General features: G+C 38.2%; 1 protein-coding gene across 2 annotated transcripts in view; it reads left to right on the forward strand.

The window, feature by feature from the left end:
• Nucleotides 1–15,223, forward strand: part of LARS2 (leucyl-tRNA synthetase 2, mitochondrial) — a 144,376-nt gene that overhangs the window by 38,014 nt on the left and 91,139 nt on the right. For both annotated transcript variants that reach the window (XM_059728766.1, XM_006261950.4), the window contains exons 6-7: nt 3,474–3,563; nt 6,948–7,091. In XM_059728766.1, the coding sequence (XP_059584749.1) occupies nt 3,474–3,563; nt 6,948–7,091 (234 nt within the window). The remainder of the gene's footprint in view (nt 1–3,473; nt 3,564–6,947; nt 7,092–15,223) is intronic.

Below are 15,223 nucleotides of genomic sequence, written 5' to 3' on the forward strand. Positions count from 1 at the left end.
ATCCATTGATTCCATCCTGTGGGCCACATATCGTCACCCCCGTACTAGACAGATTGCTATCTTCAGGAGTTAGCTTGTATTCCTAAATATGTTAATTATGCCATTTTAGATTGAAAATATCACCTTTTTGTGGTTTCCAGTCTTAATCTGTGCTTCAGCCCTGAAGAAGCTATGTACAAATGTTCATTCCTAGTATTGGAAATTTTCCACTGCTAGAAATGATTTTGGGAGAAGTGACAGTACAGATGTTCAGTCTTTAACACCCTCATGTCTTCCCAACATCAGGGTGATCCCAATCTGGGGAAAGTGTGCGTTGTTCCAGTTTTCCTGTTCCTGGGAAGGGGGGGGGGAGGCAACGGAACGGGACACACGACAGTAGAGCAAAGCCCCTTTCTCTGGGGACTCTGGTGTGAGAATTAGGTAGGGGTCCTATGGCACTGCTTCCTCCACTTGGCTCCCAATGCCTGGAAGCTGACCAGAGGGAGCACTGGTGTAAAGCCCCTGGCGTGAAATCTCACTCCAGTTCACAGTACTGCTCCTTCTGCTTGGCCTCTGGGCCAAGTGGATAGAGTGGCAGGGAAAAGCCCTCTGGCCACTTCTCACATTGGGGACTCCAGAGTGAGAAGCAGATGGGGAACAGCTGGTGGCTGCTCCTTCCCTCCTTTCCCAGTATGCAGGAGCTGTCCCTTGCCTTCTCCAGACTGGGTTGACCCTGGTCTCTGGAAGGCACAGGAGAACTCCCCATGGTTCCATTTGTCCTGGTCTCTAGGAAGAGTTAAGCCAGGGCAAAGTGTGCATGTGTCTATTCTCCTGAGAGAAACTCTCTCAGGAGCAGTTTCTACCTGGATGTAGTCAGGTTAATTTTCTTTTGTAACAGCTCCAGGAAAAAAAGATGAAATGTTAGCACACCTAGCGGTTTCTACTAGGAGAGCAGTGCTTCTCCCACTAGAAACTAAACGTCTGTACATGGCCAGAGACAAACCTCTGTTCATTTTACTACTTGTGTGTGGACCATTTTATGGTAACTTTTTTTTTTTAATGAATTGGCAGCTACCTTTATAACCTTATGTAGAAAATAGAGTTCAGTTGAGCTTGATTCTTTTTTTTTTTTTATACAACTAGTATTACAATGACAACTCTCTATTGGCTTCAGTAGAACTGCACTGGTATAAACTAATATCCTGCAGTGCAAAACAAGGCAAATGGATTTAATATCATGGAAACAATACCAAAGGTATTCTCTGTAGTCTGTCAGATGGGAATATTTCAGTACTGTGCAGTTAAAGGTATAAAATAATGAAAGCTATTATGATGACATTCAGTCAATGCATCGTCAGTCACCATAACTATAACAGGGAAGATTTAAGGGCATTTATGGCCAGAAAAGAAACTTTGAAATAAGCAGTATGTGGTCCGTTTATGAGTTCACAGTCAAAATTGCTCCATTTCCAGGTTGAATGTTAGTAGTTTTTCTAATTCCCAACTCTACAGTCCAAAAGTCAGAATATGCTGTTTTTGAGCTTGGGACCAGAATGTAATCTAGCTCCCACTTCCAGAGCTGCAAGATAGAAGAAAGAATCATCAAAATGTACTGGTTTGCTGAAGCAAGCACATATGATTCTAAATTAAATAAGGCAGTGGATTTGTTGAGCAAGAAGGTGCTACTTGTATAGAGTTTTATTTTTCAGACCCTAAGTAGAGTTAAAAGTAGCATTTCTTTGCTCTTTTCACTTGGGGACATACATTAAAATCTGTCTGTGCCTGTGAAATTATACCCTAAAAATCCCACATTTGCACAGAGAAAAAGAGAATCATGTGCACATCTTTAGAAAATTAAGTCAGTTATCTCATTTTATATATAGCTTATTTAAGGTAGTTTTTGTTTGGTCTTTGAAGCTCATTGTTGGTTTTCATTTTTAGAACTATTGTTTACAAAATGTCGAACTGAGGTGTTGACACTAATGACTAAAGAAAATTCTTGCATGCGGTGATATAAATACAATTTTAATTATATATTTTGGCCTCTCCCTAAACTTTTACTTTCTAACACCATATTGTATCAGAATGATTCATGAGCCTGTTAGTTTTGTTTTAGCACAAACACTGGGGTCTGAGCTGCACTCGTCTCAAGGACCATACTTGTCTAGAAAATATTAATAGTGGTGTGTCTTCTCATCACACCTACAACACACCATCTCTAATACAGTTTTTTTTTTACATTGTTGTTACTTCTAAGCAATATCTCTTGAAATGCATCAAAACACTAATCCTGAATAAGGCAAGTTTTGAATATTTTAAAAGCAGACTTTATTCATCATTGCCATATAAGCATCTGCAAAATATTCAGTAAAAAATATATTTGTTGATACTGTCTTTCTCTCTCCTCTTAACTTTTCCTCTTTCTTCTCAGATTTTCATTTGCTTCTCTATGGGTATGGACACGCATATATTTGGACCTGTTTCAGAACAAGACCTTTTCAAAAGGGGACCTGCTGGCAGTGGGAGCAATGCCACAGCTGTTACCTGTGGACAAGCAATCAATGATCAGCAATCAGGATCAATGCAAATATAGCAAACTGTTTCAAACTTTCATCCTGGATAGAAGAATGGTGAAGTTAAAGCTGTTTTGCTGCATTTGTATCATCCTGGCTTTGTCCAAATATTAGAAATTAACAGCTGCTGCACAGTTCAGAGCAAGAGTCATCATCCCCCTCATCCTCCTTTTGAACTGGTTCAAAATGTACATGTACATGTACATGAAAATCCTTTCACTCATTGACTCTCTGACTTCCTGTCTGGCCCTTTGCCTTAGTCCTAGCTTTCATTTTTACAATTTTCAACATTAAATAAACTTGTCTGCCAGTGAGAGTGGCCATTCACTTGACCTTATCACAACTAAGCATTACTCCCTCTTTACTTTTTCAATATGAGATTTGCTCTGTACCATCTTATTTCTAAGATTGTAAACTGACTGCCTATTCCTGCCTGCCTGCCTTATTCTGGTCTGTTAACATCCACAACTTCTTAGGACTCTTTATTTCACTCACCTTCTTTCTCATTTACCTTCTCATTTTCCTTCAACTCTTGCCTTTCTTTACAAATATAAAATCCCCCCAGCTGCTTCTGCTCCTGCTTCTGTGTCACTGAGAGCAGTGTGAGGAGATAAATTTTGTCTACAGCATTTCTTGTGTTCCTCCTTTCTGCCATCTCCCTGGTCAAGCAGTACTACGGTTCTGTCCCAGCTGGACTTCCCTGCCCAGTGTCTTATTATTTTCCTATCTCCATAATTGTGGAGCCTCACACACCATCCCCTTGAAAATCCTAATTACTGCATGTGAAATTCATCCATAATGCATATTTTCTAAATTAATTTAATTCAGTACAAACAGGTTGCAACAGCTCATAGCATCTGTCAAATTACTTGAGTTATGATGTACTTGCTAAAAAAAAGATCTTTTTTTTTTTATAAACAGGAAATAACCACTTGTTCGCCAGACTACTATAAATGGACACAGTACCTCTTTATTAAGTTATTCGAAGCCCGGTTAGTTTATCAACAAGAGGTAAGTGCAATCTTTGACCTGTAAAATTATGCATGTATTTTAACCTGAATATCTTGAATCATTCATACTCCACACAACATCTTTCACTCTTCAGTTCACATTTATTATGGAGGCAGGTATTTATGTTTTACAGTGATATGCAACCACAGATATTATATATTAATGAGTAGCTAGCTACCGTTGCCAGACAGAATGGAAACAAAATCAGTGACTTTAATAAAAGTGGTATCTGTTGGCCATATGCAAGCAATTTCTTGGCAGTATATTCTGAAAAGCTAAATTGTGATGTAGGTTGAATTAGTTTATTTCCTGGCTGTTGATATAACTACTCACTTAGAGCCTTATTCTCTTCTTAGTGAGGTCCCAGAAGTATTTGCCATTGATGTAAAAGGGATCATGATTGGGACATTTAGCTATGCTTGCTAGCTAATGCACATCTTTATCTCATGCCTCCAGCGCGCTTGAGATTAAACATTATTTCTGCACAGTCTGAAGATTCTTTTATTGCAATTGTAAATTGAATGCAAGAGGAGAACGTGTGGCTTTGTTAAAGCAATGAGGATGACAGATGTGGTGTTCTACTGTAGTTAGCATTTCATTCCATGGTTATGTATGCCATACCAGGGATTACCTCCAAAGGGATACATGGGTTCAGTTGGTCTGGGAGCTAGAGTCAGTGGAAATGAACAGAGTCTGTCTGCATCCTGCAATCTCAATAAGAAATCCATTTTATATTCATCACATGGAACCCTATTTCTTGTCTTCAGTGAGAGACTTCACAAGTCCTGAACGCTGGTGAGGGGTGTATGAGATAGCAAGGTGGAAGGGATGAAGCACAATATTAAAAATTACTTTTCAGCTCCTGATTTTAGTGTGTACTGCTCTGTGCTTTTATTTGTTGGTTGTGTTGGAGTTATTTATTCTGAATTAATGGCAGTATTAATTACTGCCAGAGTCACGTGGCCTGTTTAATCACAAACCACAATTTTTAGCACAGATATTACCTCTTCTTAGTAAGTGAAAATATTCAATTTCTTCTCTGTTTTGGATCATAGCCTGTTTATAATAGTACAGCTTTGTTTTATTTTAACATTTATCACTTTTTAATATTGTTTGTTTTATGTTCCTCCATGTTTTAACTTTTCAGTTTCCCAGTCTCTTTAGTAGGAAGTGCTTTACAAATAAAAAGGTTGTTATTTTAGAGTCAATTTTATTAAGGTTTGTACTGTTACTGAAAATAGAAATTTTGATTGGCTTTGAAAATGGATCTGCAATAATAGGGTATATTGATTATTTTTAGTTTCCCATGGTATAGTATAATGTCAGCTTATTTTAATGAAAAGGTCTGACATTATCAGCAAGTTACAGATGAAAGGCAGATGAACCATATAAAGCATGAATTCCTGTGATACATTGAATTCACTTGGGCTTGATTTGAAGATAAGGGTTTATATTTATCATTAAAAATAACTCTTTCATTCATGAGATCTATTATTGCAATCAATGCAGAGGCAATCTGATTATGCACAAAAGAAATCATTGTTAATGATAAGAACAATGGTATTCCAAAGAGGAAAGGAATCAAACAGCTACATACTACAGTATTTTTCTTGATCCCTACCGCAACTTTTGCTTCTACCTGAGCACAGCAGGCAACCTTTTTTCCAGCTTAGAAGTTGAAGCAGGAGAAAAGTGGTAAAATAAACATAAAACATAGTAGTATGAGGATCTCAGTATTTGCTGGTTTTTGGGGGTTTTGCTTTTTATTTTATATTTTGTTTTATTCTGACAGCTACTGAGCTCTTCTAAGTACCCAGTAGATTTATTTAATTTATTTCAAATAATGTGCTGGTTTGTATAACCTTATGGCTCGGAACAGAAATTGATCGGAAACCGGTTCAGATTTGTAATGCAACTGAAGTTCAGTGCATATAAGCCACTTTCAAAATGACTGAAACAGTTTTAAGATAAATCTGGTTGAATGTAGTATCAGACTTAATTGGTTTAGGTTAAATTGGTTGATTGAACTTCTGTCCCAGATCCCCTCCAGATTCAAAGTCCCCCAGCATCCCAGGATGGTTTGCACCTCCCTCGCAAACCCTCACCTTCATAGGGTGGGTGGACTAGCCTTGGCCCAAGCTGTTTGCTCCAGCAGAGCAGGGAGGCATGCTCTAGCACTCCTCTTGCTTCTGGTCTGGACCACTGCAGGCATGTGGCTGTATTTCCAGAATCAAAAGTGAGTGTCTGTTCATTTGCTTATCGGTTCAGTCTACACATCTTAGACTAACCTGTGAAGATTGATTCAATTCAGTCTCAAGCTTTTTGACTGTCTTTACTTAGCCTATGAGGCAGGGCTACTATATTTCAGTTGATTGGTTTTAATTTTTATAGTTTCACTAAAGTTCCAAAATTAGGCTGCATACAATAGACTGGTCTTCAGAATTGCTTTTACTCTTTCCTTGGTATTTGCCTCTCTGTTTATTTTTAAGTAAACACCTCATGATGAATAGTGGCATGTCTGTTTAGGACACAGGACTGGCAGAGACTTCCTGGGCCATGAAATTACAGACAATATTTAATTATTGTACCCTAAAATGATTCTGTTTTAGTCCTTTTTGATAAATAGCTACATCTTTTGATTTTTCACAAGATCATTTTTGCCACATGTAACATGTATGACATTTTTATTTAGCCCAAAATGTTGCTAACAACAAAGTTTTTTCATGACTTGAACACAGACTTGACTACATATATTCACTCTGCTGTCATATTCAGTTATTTTTAGTTTACTTGGATTTAGATAAATAAGAAAGAGTAACCTCTAAAACAATGCACCTTTTCTCATCAAGAATTCAGTACAGAAAATGTTACCTGTATAACTGTCTAGTCACAGATGATCAGTCTTACTACCCAACACTTTTTGATTTGGTACTCCCTATCTTCTTAAAGAAGAGCTCCTTAGTCATAAAGCCTTTTGTCTTGATCCACAGAGCTCTTGCATCAGTACATGCCAGTTTAAACTTCAGTCTACATACTTGTTCAGTAAGGTCAATGAAAATCATATTCACTGATGCTTTTATTTTGTTACTGAAAATAGAAAATGTCATTGAGTCAGTATATCCCTGCTAGTTTGATCAATTCAAGCAAAAATACTTCAGCATTAGACATACCAACTTTGGTCTTTAAATTCTCTTAAATTCTGAAGAGCAAGGTATGCAGCAGATCCTCAGTTGCATCTTGCTTATTCATTGACATTTTATAATGCAGAAATTGTGGGAGCTCTTGGAAACTGCATTTGTAGAGACATGTTAGTATCTGAGCAGTTAAGCTAACTTTTTTTGACATACATACTAAAAAGGGTACTGTTTCCTGAAACTTCTTTAGGCCTTGGTTAATTGGGACCCAGTGGATCAGACGGTTCTAGCTAATGAACAGGTGGATGAAAATGGCTGCTCATGGCGTTCAGGAGCAAAAGTGGAACAGAAGTATCTCAAGCAGTGGTTTATCAAGACTACTTCTTATGCAAAGGTGTGAGTATGAAGGTTTGGGGCATTAACCCCTTTAGTCTCTTCATATTTTTGTCCATCTAGCAACAGACTGTTACGCGGTTTCCATTTTCATTTCCACTCACTTTTCTAAAGTGAGAATGCTAACTAAATGGGTATGGAATTTAGTACTGAACAAATTGAAAACAGAAAAATACAGGTGTGAGCAGGAACACTGTAAAAAGGAACTCTGATCCAGTTCTTAGTTGACCTCTTATATGGCTCCACTTACACACTGCAGGGTCTAAGATTTAGGCAGCTTACTCTAGGGGGAGCAATGCTGATTGACAGGGTTGGGGGCCTAGGCAGCAAAGGAGATGCTTTTTTGCTGTCAAGGTCTACATTGTGCATAGAGGAGACAGCTTCATGAACCACCATGCCTAACTGACAGCAAGCATTGACTTCAGTATAAAGCATAGCATCCCCTGTTCATTCTTGAACTTTTCCATGCAGAAGAGGAAAAGCTCACTTGTTGCCCAGTAGCCTAGCAATGTTAGCACTGTTTGGTTTACAAAAATGATTCACAAGATGAACTCAGAGATTTCAAATAGAAAAACATAGTCGTCATTTTTCTGAGTTCTTTGCAAAAGAAAAACTGCTCCATTATTTTTTTTTGTAGTAAAAAAAGAGTGAAATCTAAGAGCTGGCATTTTCGGAGGGGTGGGTCAAAACTATCCTGGGGTGTCTTGAATATCCAGGGGTGCCTTGAGCCTAAAAAGATTTGAGAATTACTGGTTTAGTGGCAAGAGCACTTGTCCAGGAAATGGGACACCTGGCTTCTTGGGCCTCTTTAGCCTAAGGGGGTTCAAACCTCCATCTCCCATATCTCAGAAATGTGCCATTCCCAATACACTCTCACTTGTTGTGCTCCCTGGCCTATTTGTCCAGGGAACCCAGTCTAGCTTGGTGCTTAGGTAGTGTGCCGTACATACGTCATGGTTTGACTGGAACAGTTCTGGATTCCGTAGGCTGGTCCTGGCTGGTTGGTCAAAAGTCCTGGGCTGAAGGCCAGGAAGAAGGTGGAGTGGCATGGTACACCAGGCAGGTAGACACTGCTGTCACTGTGCAGGAGCAAGAAATGTAGGGATCTTGGATATGGCATCACAGATAGGGTGACCATATGTCCACCCAAACAGTGGCAGTGGTGACTGCACACTCACCTGCCTGGCACGCCATCCCACTGCACCTCCCTGCTGGACTCTGGCCCTGGACTTGGGACTGGCCTATGGAACCCAGGATTCTTCCAGCCAAACTGCAATGTATGGTCACCTTATGCTAAGGGCCCTCTCCCTGGAGGTAAGAGTTACAGGTTTGAGTTTTCTCAGGCTGAAGAATGTCTGGAATCCAGGTATTCCACTTCTTGCACAAGTGTTCTTGCCAACATGCTACTGGGGAAAAATATTTCTCCTTTACCTCCTTTCTACTGAGTTACATGCATGCTGCTGCCATCAAATGGTTGTTAGGCATATTCTGTCCTTGCTGAAGGAATTGGAGGCTTATGCAATTTAGTTGCTTCTCAGCACCAGTTCAGATGCCAGTAATCTTTGATGGTAGTTAAATACCCATGCAGCCAGCCTGGATCACTCCTGGTCCTGTGCATTGGCCCAAGTTGAGGCACCTCAGTGTCAGTTCAGGCCAGAATAGAGGCACCTCATGAATTTAGGTACCTAAGCAGTTGTGCAGCTTTTTACAGGTAAGGTTCAATGTTTGAAAATCTGCTTGGTGAATCTGTCTTCCCAGCTCATATGAGTCTTAACTTAGCAATATAGACTGAATTATTATTAATGATATTTTCATGTTTTTCTTGAGGCTTCTATGAGATATTCATCACAGCCCAGAAATATTCTTAATCAAGGTATACACTATAAGCAGATCATCTTTCCATTTATAGAAACAGAAGAGTAGGCTGGAAGGGATCCAAGAAGTCATCTAGTACAACCCACTGCTCAAGGCAAGATCATCTTTGTTTAAACCATTCCAGACAAGAGCTTGCCTAACCTGGAGGTGTCAAACTCATCTAGCCTCATGACCAGTCAGCAGGCCAGATCAGGTCAACAGACCAGCCCCATGTGCCAGATCCAGCGCACAGGGTTAGGTCAGTGCAAGTGGCACATGCATTGTATGCCCTAGACCAGCACAAAGATTTAAACTGGTGTGGACGCCCCATGAACCTCACCCCTCCCACTCCCACCCCAATTGGCTTCACATGCTGTATGCAGCACATGCCAACCTTAGCCCCATGCAGGATGCAGTGCATGGGGCCAGTTCAGAATATATGCTACATTTGGTGCTTGCACTGGATCCAGCATGTGTGGCCAGTCTGTGGGCCCCATCCGGACTGGCCCTGGATCTAGCATGCAGAGCCAATCCAGCATGGGCATCGTATGCAGTGCACATGCCAGACTGGCCCCATGTGCTGTGTACGTTGTATGCGTGAACTCCAGTCCCCACCCACAGCATGTGCAGCCTGTGCCAGGTGGGCAGCACATAAGGCAAAATCCAGTGTGTTCTTCATGGAGTGTGTCAATCCAAGACTCAGACAGCATTGCAGGCCAGATGCTAGTGCTCTCTTGGCTGCATCCAGTCTGCAGGCCATATCTTTGGCACCCTGTATAATCTGCTTTTTAAACTTCCGGGGATGGAAATTCCACAACCTCTGTAGGTTATCCGTGTTCTTCTTTTATATTCACCAAGTTTCTCTGTTTTTCCCTTCTTTTTCAACTCTGGTTCTTTTACTTAACCTTTGTATTCATGCTTTAAGTAATCCATAAAATAACAATAATGATCGTAGAGTCAATATGGACTGTGCAATCACTTTATTTGTTGTACGAGTCAGTTGTCTCTCTCATGCATAAAACATTGGTTAGACTCACAGTATGCCAGAAGTGATATTATTTTTTGTTCTGATTTGGATGTTATTACTGCACCTGCATTCATTCATTTCTTAAAATGAAGAAAATAAAAGCTGTACAAAAACTAGGCCCGTTCGCGTGGTAATTTACCAAAGAAAATGCATTTTATTACCAGGAGCAAAAGTAGTGTCCTTGATTTAGACATCTATGCAGGAACACTTATTTGTTGACTGTTTCAGTCATATTACGAGTGTTGACGTCCATGTTGGCCCATTTTTTTCAAAACTATCATATAAAATTAAGACAGTCACATAACTTTTTTTTTTTTTAAGTAAATTTAATTGGCTTTTTTGCTTTGACAGATTTCCTTTGTAAAAGTACAATGCTTAACTGACGGCATTATTATTCAAATTCTTATCTATGCATTTTAAAATTTTAAACTGAAATGTTTTGTTTCTATGGTTACTCAGCTAGGTCTTTATTCAGTTTCTTTGGAAAAGCTGTCTATAAATGTTAGTAATTTCTGTATACACCTGTAAATCAGTATAGTTATGTTTCTGTGTAGAAGTTCAAATCGTGATATGTAAGGGTGGCCTTCTGTTAGTCCTTTTTCTCCAAAAAAAAGGACCTTTGTAAACAGATCAGAAAAAGCTAAGTACCTATAACAGTTGGATATTTATTTATTTTAAAAGCAAAGCAAAGAAATCCACTTCAAATACTGTAAAAGAGAAACAGCTCTGATGTTTCATGTTGTTTCATTAAATTATTTCACTAGGTTTTTCCTAGTCCTGAGAGAGCTTACATGTACTTACCGCTAATTGGGGCAGGAGGGAAGGGGAAGTTGGTTCTTTGGGGGAGTTGGGGGGCTAAATATCCCTTGTTCCTTGGGGGTGGATGCCCACACATTCCTCCAAGCCCCCCATGGACCGTGATAGCCCCCCCAATTCTGCCAGTCCCTCCTACAAACACCTGCTCCCCTGTTCACCCCTGCAGATCCTGCCTACCCACCACCTGCCCCCTATCCCTTCTATGAATACTGCTTGGCACCCTGATCCCTCCAAGGATGCCACTTCCCCCCAAGCCCCCCTACAGACCCCCTAATCCCCACTATGCTCCGAGCCTGCTTGTTTCTGTGATTCCAGCCCTCGGTGGCCGATTCCAGATCGGGTGGCCATTTTTAACTTGCTGTAACCGCCCCGAACACTGTACATAGCCTTAGAGTTTTATTCACGAAATGAGCTTAACTCTTGCTATTTTCTCCAAATGACATATTTTTAATACGTTGGCAAATAAAGAAGAGTGAAAAAGCATGTTATAGGCAGAGGGAAAGCTGGATAGACAGCAAGGATAGTGAAGGAAGAAAAACTGTTGCAAATTTCAAGGGTTTGCCAGAGAGATTTTAACACAGGTACAGTATTACTCCAAAAAAAAAAAATGAGCACATTTAGAAATTCTTCAATAGAATACAGAATAAATAAGTAATTGTTGCTCTATCTTTATTTACCACTGCTTCATTATATGTTGAATTGTAGCAGATTACTTCCTATTGACTTCTTAATACTTTGATTCTTCTTAATACTCTTTTGGGTGTTGGTTTAAATATGGGTAAGAATTAGAATTTGCCAACTTCATTAGATCCTAAATATACTTGTGACCACCTACCAACAATTTCTAAACCTAGTAATTCCCCTGTCATTGTTTTGTATTTATTTAATAAAAGTCATATTTTATTAATAATTTGAATACTTTCGAAATAAAATTATTTGACCCCTTTTTGTATTATCTTTTCTGTTTAGTGTTGTAGTTTAGTCTTCTAATGTTGTAAATGTGCCTTAGTTATAAGCAGATCTAAAAGCCTTGGTTTTTTAGGTCATAGTTGGGTTTGATTTATTTATAAAAAGGTCCCGTCAGTGCTTTTACTATCACTGAGGCATTGAATCTCTTCTCATATTAATGTGGTTTGGATATCAAGCTTTCTTTCTAAAACTCGTATTTTTCTAAGTCACGTAGAGATTGAGTTTTCTGTGTATTAAGAGCTGCCATCCCCCATCCTTCCTTTTAGCAATACAAATGGGGGAGCTGTTTGGGGTTGAAACATTTTTGGGGGAACCACAAAGAATTTTAAACCTTCTGGATTTATTTAAATTGGTTCTGTCTCTAGCTCGCAATATGTGGGCTGTATTGCTGTATGAATGGATGTTTCAGCTGAATATGTAATTCATTATCCTCCCATTCTGGAAGACTTTGTTTTTGAACTTGGTTACTACTTCTATGCAATTGGCTCCACATCTCATTTGATTCTATGTTCCAGCTGACTGGTAGCAGTCTGAACCTGTTGATTTTCAACTCCCTGGCTATTTTCAAAGTTCCTGGTGTAGTAAGGGAAGAATGAAGTAGTCCTTCTAGCTGAAATGTAACTTTCTCCTGAATCTCTGCCTCCACTATTGTCTTGAACTAGAAAACTGCTTTTTGTCCCTAAGATCAGGAACTTGGAGTCATTCTTAACTCTAAATTTAGTTTTGCCTTTCTCCAACTTTCCTATGAGCCTTCTTGATTTCCAGATTTGGAGCATTGCCAGAATTTTTCCTTTCTTTACCTTGACTCTCTTTCTGTGATGAATTATTATTCAAGCCTTACATTGTACTTCTCACTTATTGCAAATCTTTCTTTACAATCTGCTTAAAATTGCTACTTTCTGACCTTTGGAAGGTCCCAGAATGGAACGTTTCTGATGACTTAAAAGTAAAAGCATCTCAATTCTATGTCGCTCTCACTGCCTTTGAAATTGCCCTTCTGATTATTATTTTTTAAAGCTCTCCTTAGAATTTGAGTGTTTTGTCATCTGACTTTGTTTTTCTTCTTTCTCTCTTTCTGCCTTCCTTAGTCTTCTGCTCTTCTCTGTTCCTTCTCCATGTGGGATTTGTTCTTCCTCTTTTGTAGATATAGCTATATTTGAGTTTTTCTTCCTTCCTTCCTTTGAGCCATCAGAGAAGGAGTGTTCCATTTAGAAAAAAAGAAACTGAATCTCTCCTTAAAAACCATCCTTTTACATGTGAAGAGGAAATTTTATTTCCTTGTCAGTTTCTTCCTTTTCCATTTGGGAAATACCAGTTTTGTTTTGTTCTTGGGTTGTTGTTTGGTTTTGGTTTTTGTTGTTTTTTTTGGGGGGGGGGTTGGGAGGGGGGATGGTGTTAATTTATTGCACAAGTGAGAATGATAGCTGCTTTATTTTTCTGTGTGCCGGGAACTCAGCTGTGCCTGCTGTTGATTGTTTCTCCTCTTGAGTTAGCTAGTTAACAAACTTTACAGAATAGCTTCTGTAGGAGTTGTATGTCTGTTTTGGAGAAAAGAATATGGCTCCCTGTTGTGTAAGTTAGCACACACCAGAATGGGCAGCATTTTTTTTAATGTTGGTAGCAAGAGTTCATAGAACTAATATGTAAAATTCTAAATCTACAGAGAATTTGATTCCAGTTTAGATCCACTGTAAGATCCGCTTTATGATCAAACATTTTCTTTTTAAGAAACCTTATAGCTTTAATTGTATATTTAGTGCACACACATTTATTTATATATATATATATATATATATATATATATATACACACACACACACACATTAATGTGGTTTTATATGTTTATGAGAGAAATCATAAATATATGAAATAGGCTGGAAACAGTAACTTTTGAAATATTTCAGATAATATTCAGGACCAAAATTTTCACCTGGCTGTCTAAAAGATCCCAAATCCCTAATTCAGGTTCCCAGATTAGTGTCTTAATTTTTACTTCTGCTTACCATCTGCAGTGACTAGGACAGTGAAGAGGCTACTACTGACTTCATTTTTTCTGTGGAGTCCAAAAAGATGAAAAAAGTTTGAAAAAAGTTTTTGGTTCCTCACATGATTTCTTAAAATTGTAAGTGTATTAATTTGAGCGCCTAAGAATAGACAGCTGCCCAGTTTCTGAGATTTGCTTTAAGGTTAGTGCTTTAATAAACCTCTAGTTGGTTATTAATTATTAGCAGTGCATGCGTAATGCATGTTTTTGCCTTTGTAATCCCAAGTAAAAAATTTCACTTGTTGGAATGCTATCTGGAGCTGTAGCAGCAGTTGTTTTATATTTTATTAACGTTCTAATGTTGTTTGAAAGCCTGGTTTTCTTACATCTACAAATTACCAGATGAGGAAGTCGGCACTTAAGGATATTGGAGGGTTAATGTAATAAGGAATAATAATCCAAAACGGTAATAAATTCTGATGAATGGGTGAAAGAAAATGTTAAGTTTATATTTTGAATCTTAGAGACCCTACAGTAAAAATTCAGTAACCAGCAGCAATCAGTATTTGTAAAATGTTTTTACAGATCTAATTTTAGAGAATTAAAGAAAAATATATTGTGCAAACAAAGATAAGTTAATTCAATAATTATATTTACAATTATTTTACTTTGAAGTTTGGACTCATTCATCATGTACAGTATGTATAATTCAAACTACCAAGTAGTTGTAAATTAACAAAATAATAAGTGTTGCATATTTCATGTAGGACTTGTACAACAAAAAGGAAAAATAATATAGCATATTGACTTCTCCAACTTAGATTTAACTCAACTGCTCAGTACATCTACCATCTGTCTGACTGACTCATGCCTCAGGCTGTATTTCTGCCAAGGTACAATTTTTGGAGTATTCAGAGCAAAATGTCAAATCTTATGAAGTGAAAATTGAAATGGGGTTCCTGTTATTACCTCCCGCTGTACAATCCTATTCATTTTAATTTGTTAAGTAAATTTAAAATTGTATCCACAAAATCTGTCTCAATTTGTAGTAGTTGCTTCATAAGGTTGTCATGCTCTATGCGTGCCTGTGTGTTTACATGAGCATATGAGCATACACACTAATAAAGCAATATCTAGAACAAGAGTTGCATATTAGCTATAATAATGCAAACTGTTCTGTTAAAGGAGAATTATGGATAATGTGGAAACTAGCACTAAATTTCTTCTTTGCTGTGTGTTTGGAATCTCATCTGTAATGTTATATTAACTTTTTGCCTTTAATATATACCATTATCGTTATTATTTATATTGCAATACTAAACATATGTCCTAAGCATATGTTAGGTAAAATTAAAAAAAACAACACACATTGCAAATAGCTGAAGTATAGAACACTGATAGGAAACATGAAATTCCATTTTTGTAGTCTGACAACTGGCTGAGTTTTGAAAAAAGTAGGGTGCACAAATGTAACCAGTCTGGA

The sequence above is a fragment of the Alligator mississippiensis genome, chromosome 5 (genome assembly GCF_030867095.1).
Source record: "Alligator mississippiensis isolate rAllMis1 chromosome 5, rAllMis1, whole genome shotgun sequence".
Classification (NCBI taxonomy): Eukaryota; Metazoa; Chordata; order Crocodylia; family Alligatoridae; genus Alligator; species Alligator mississippiensis.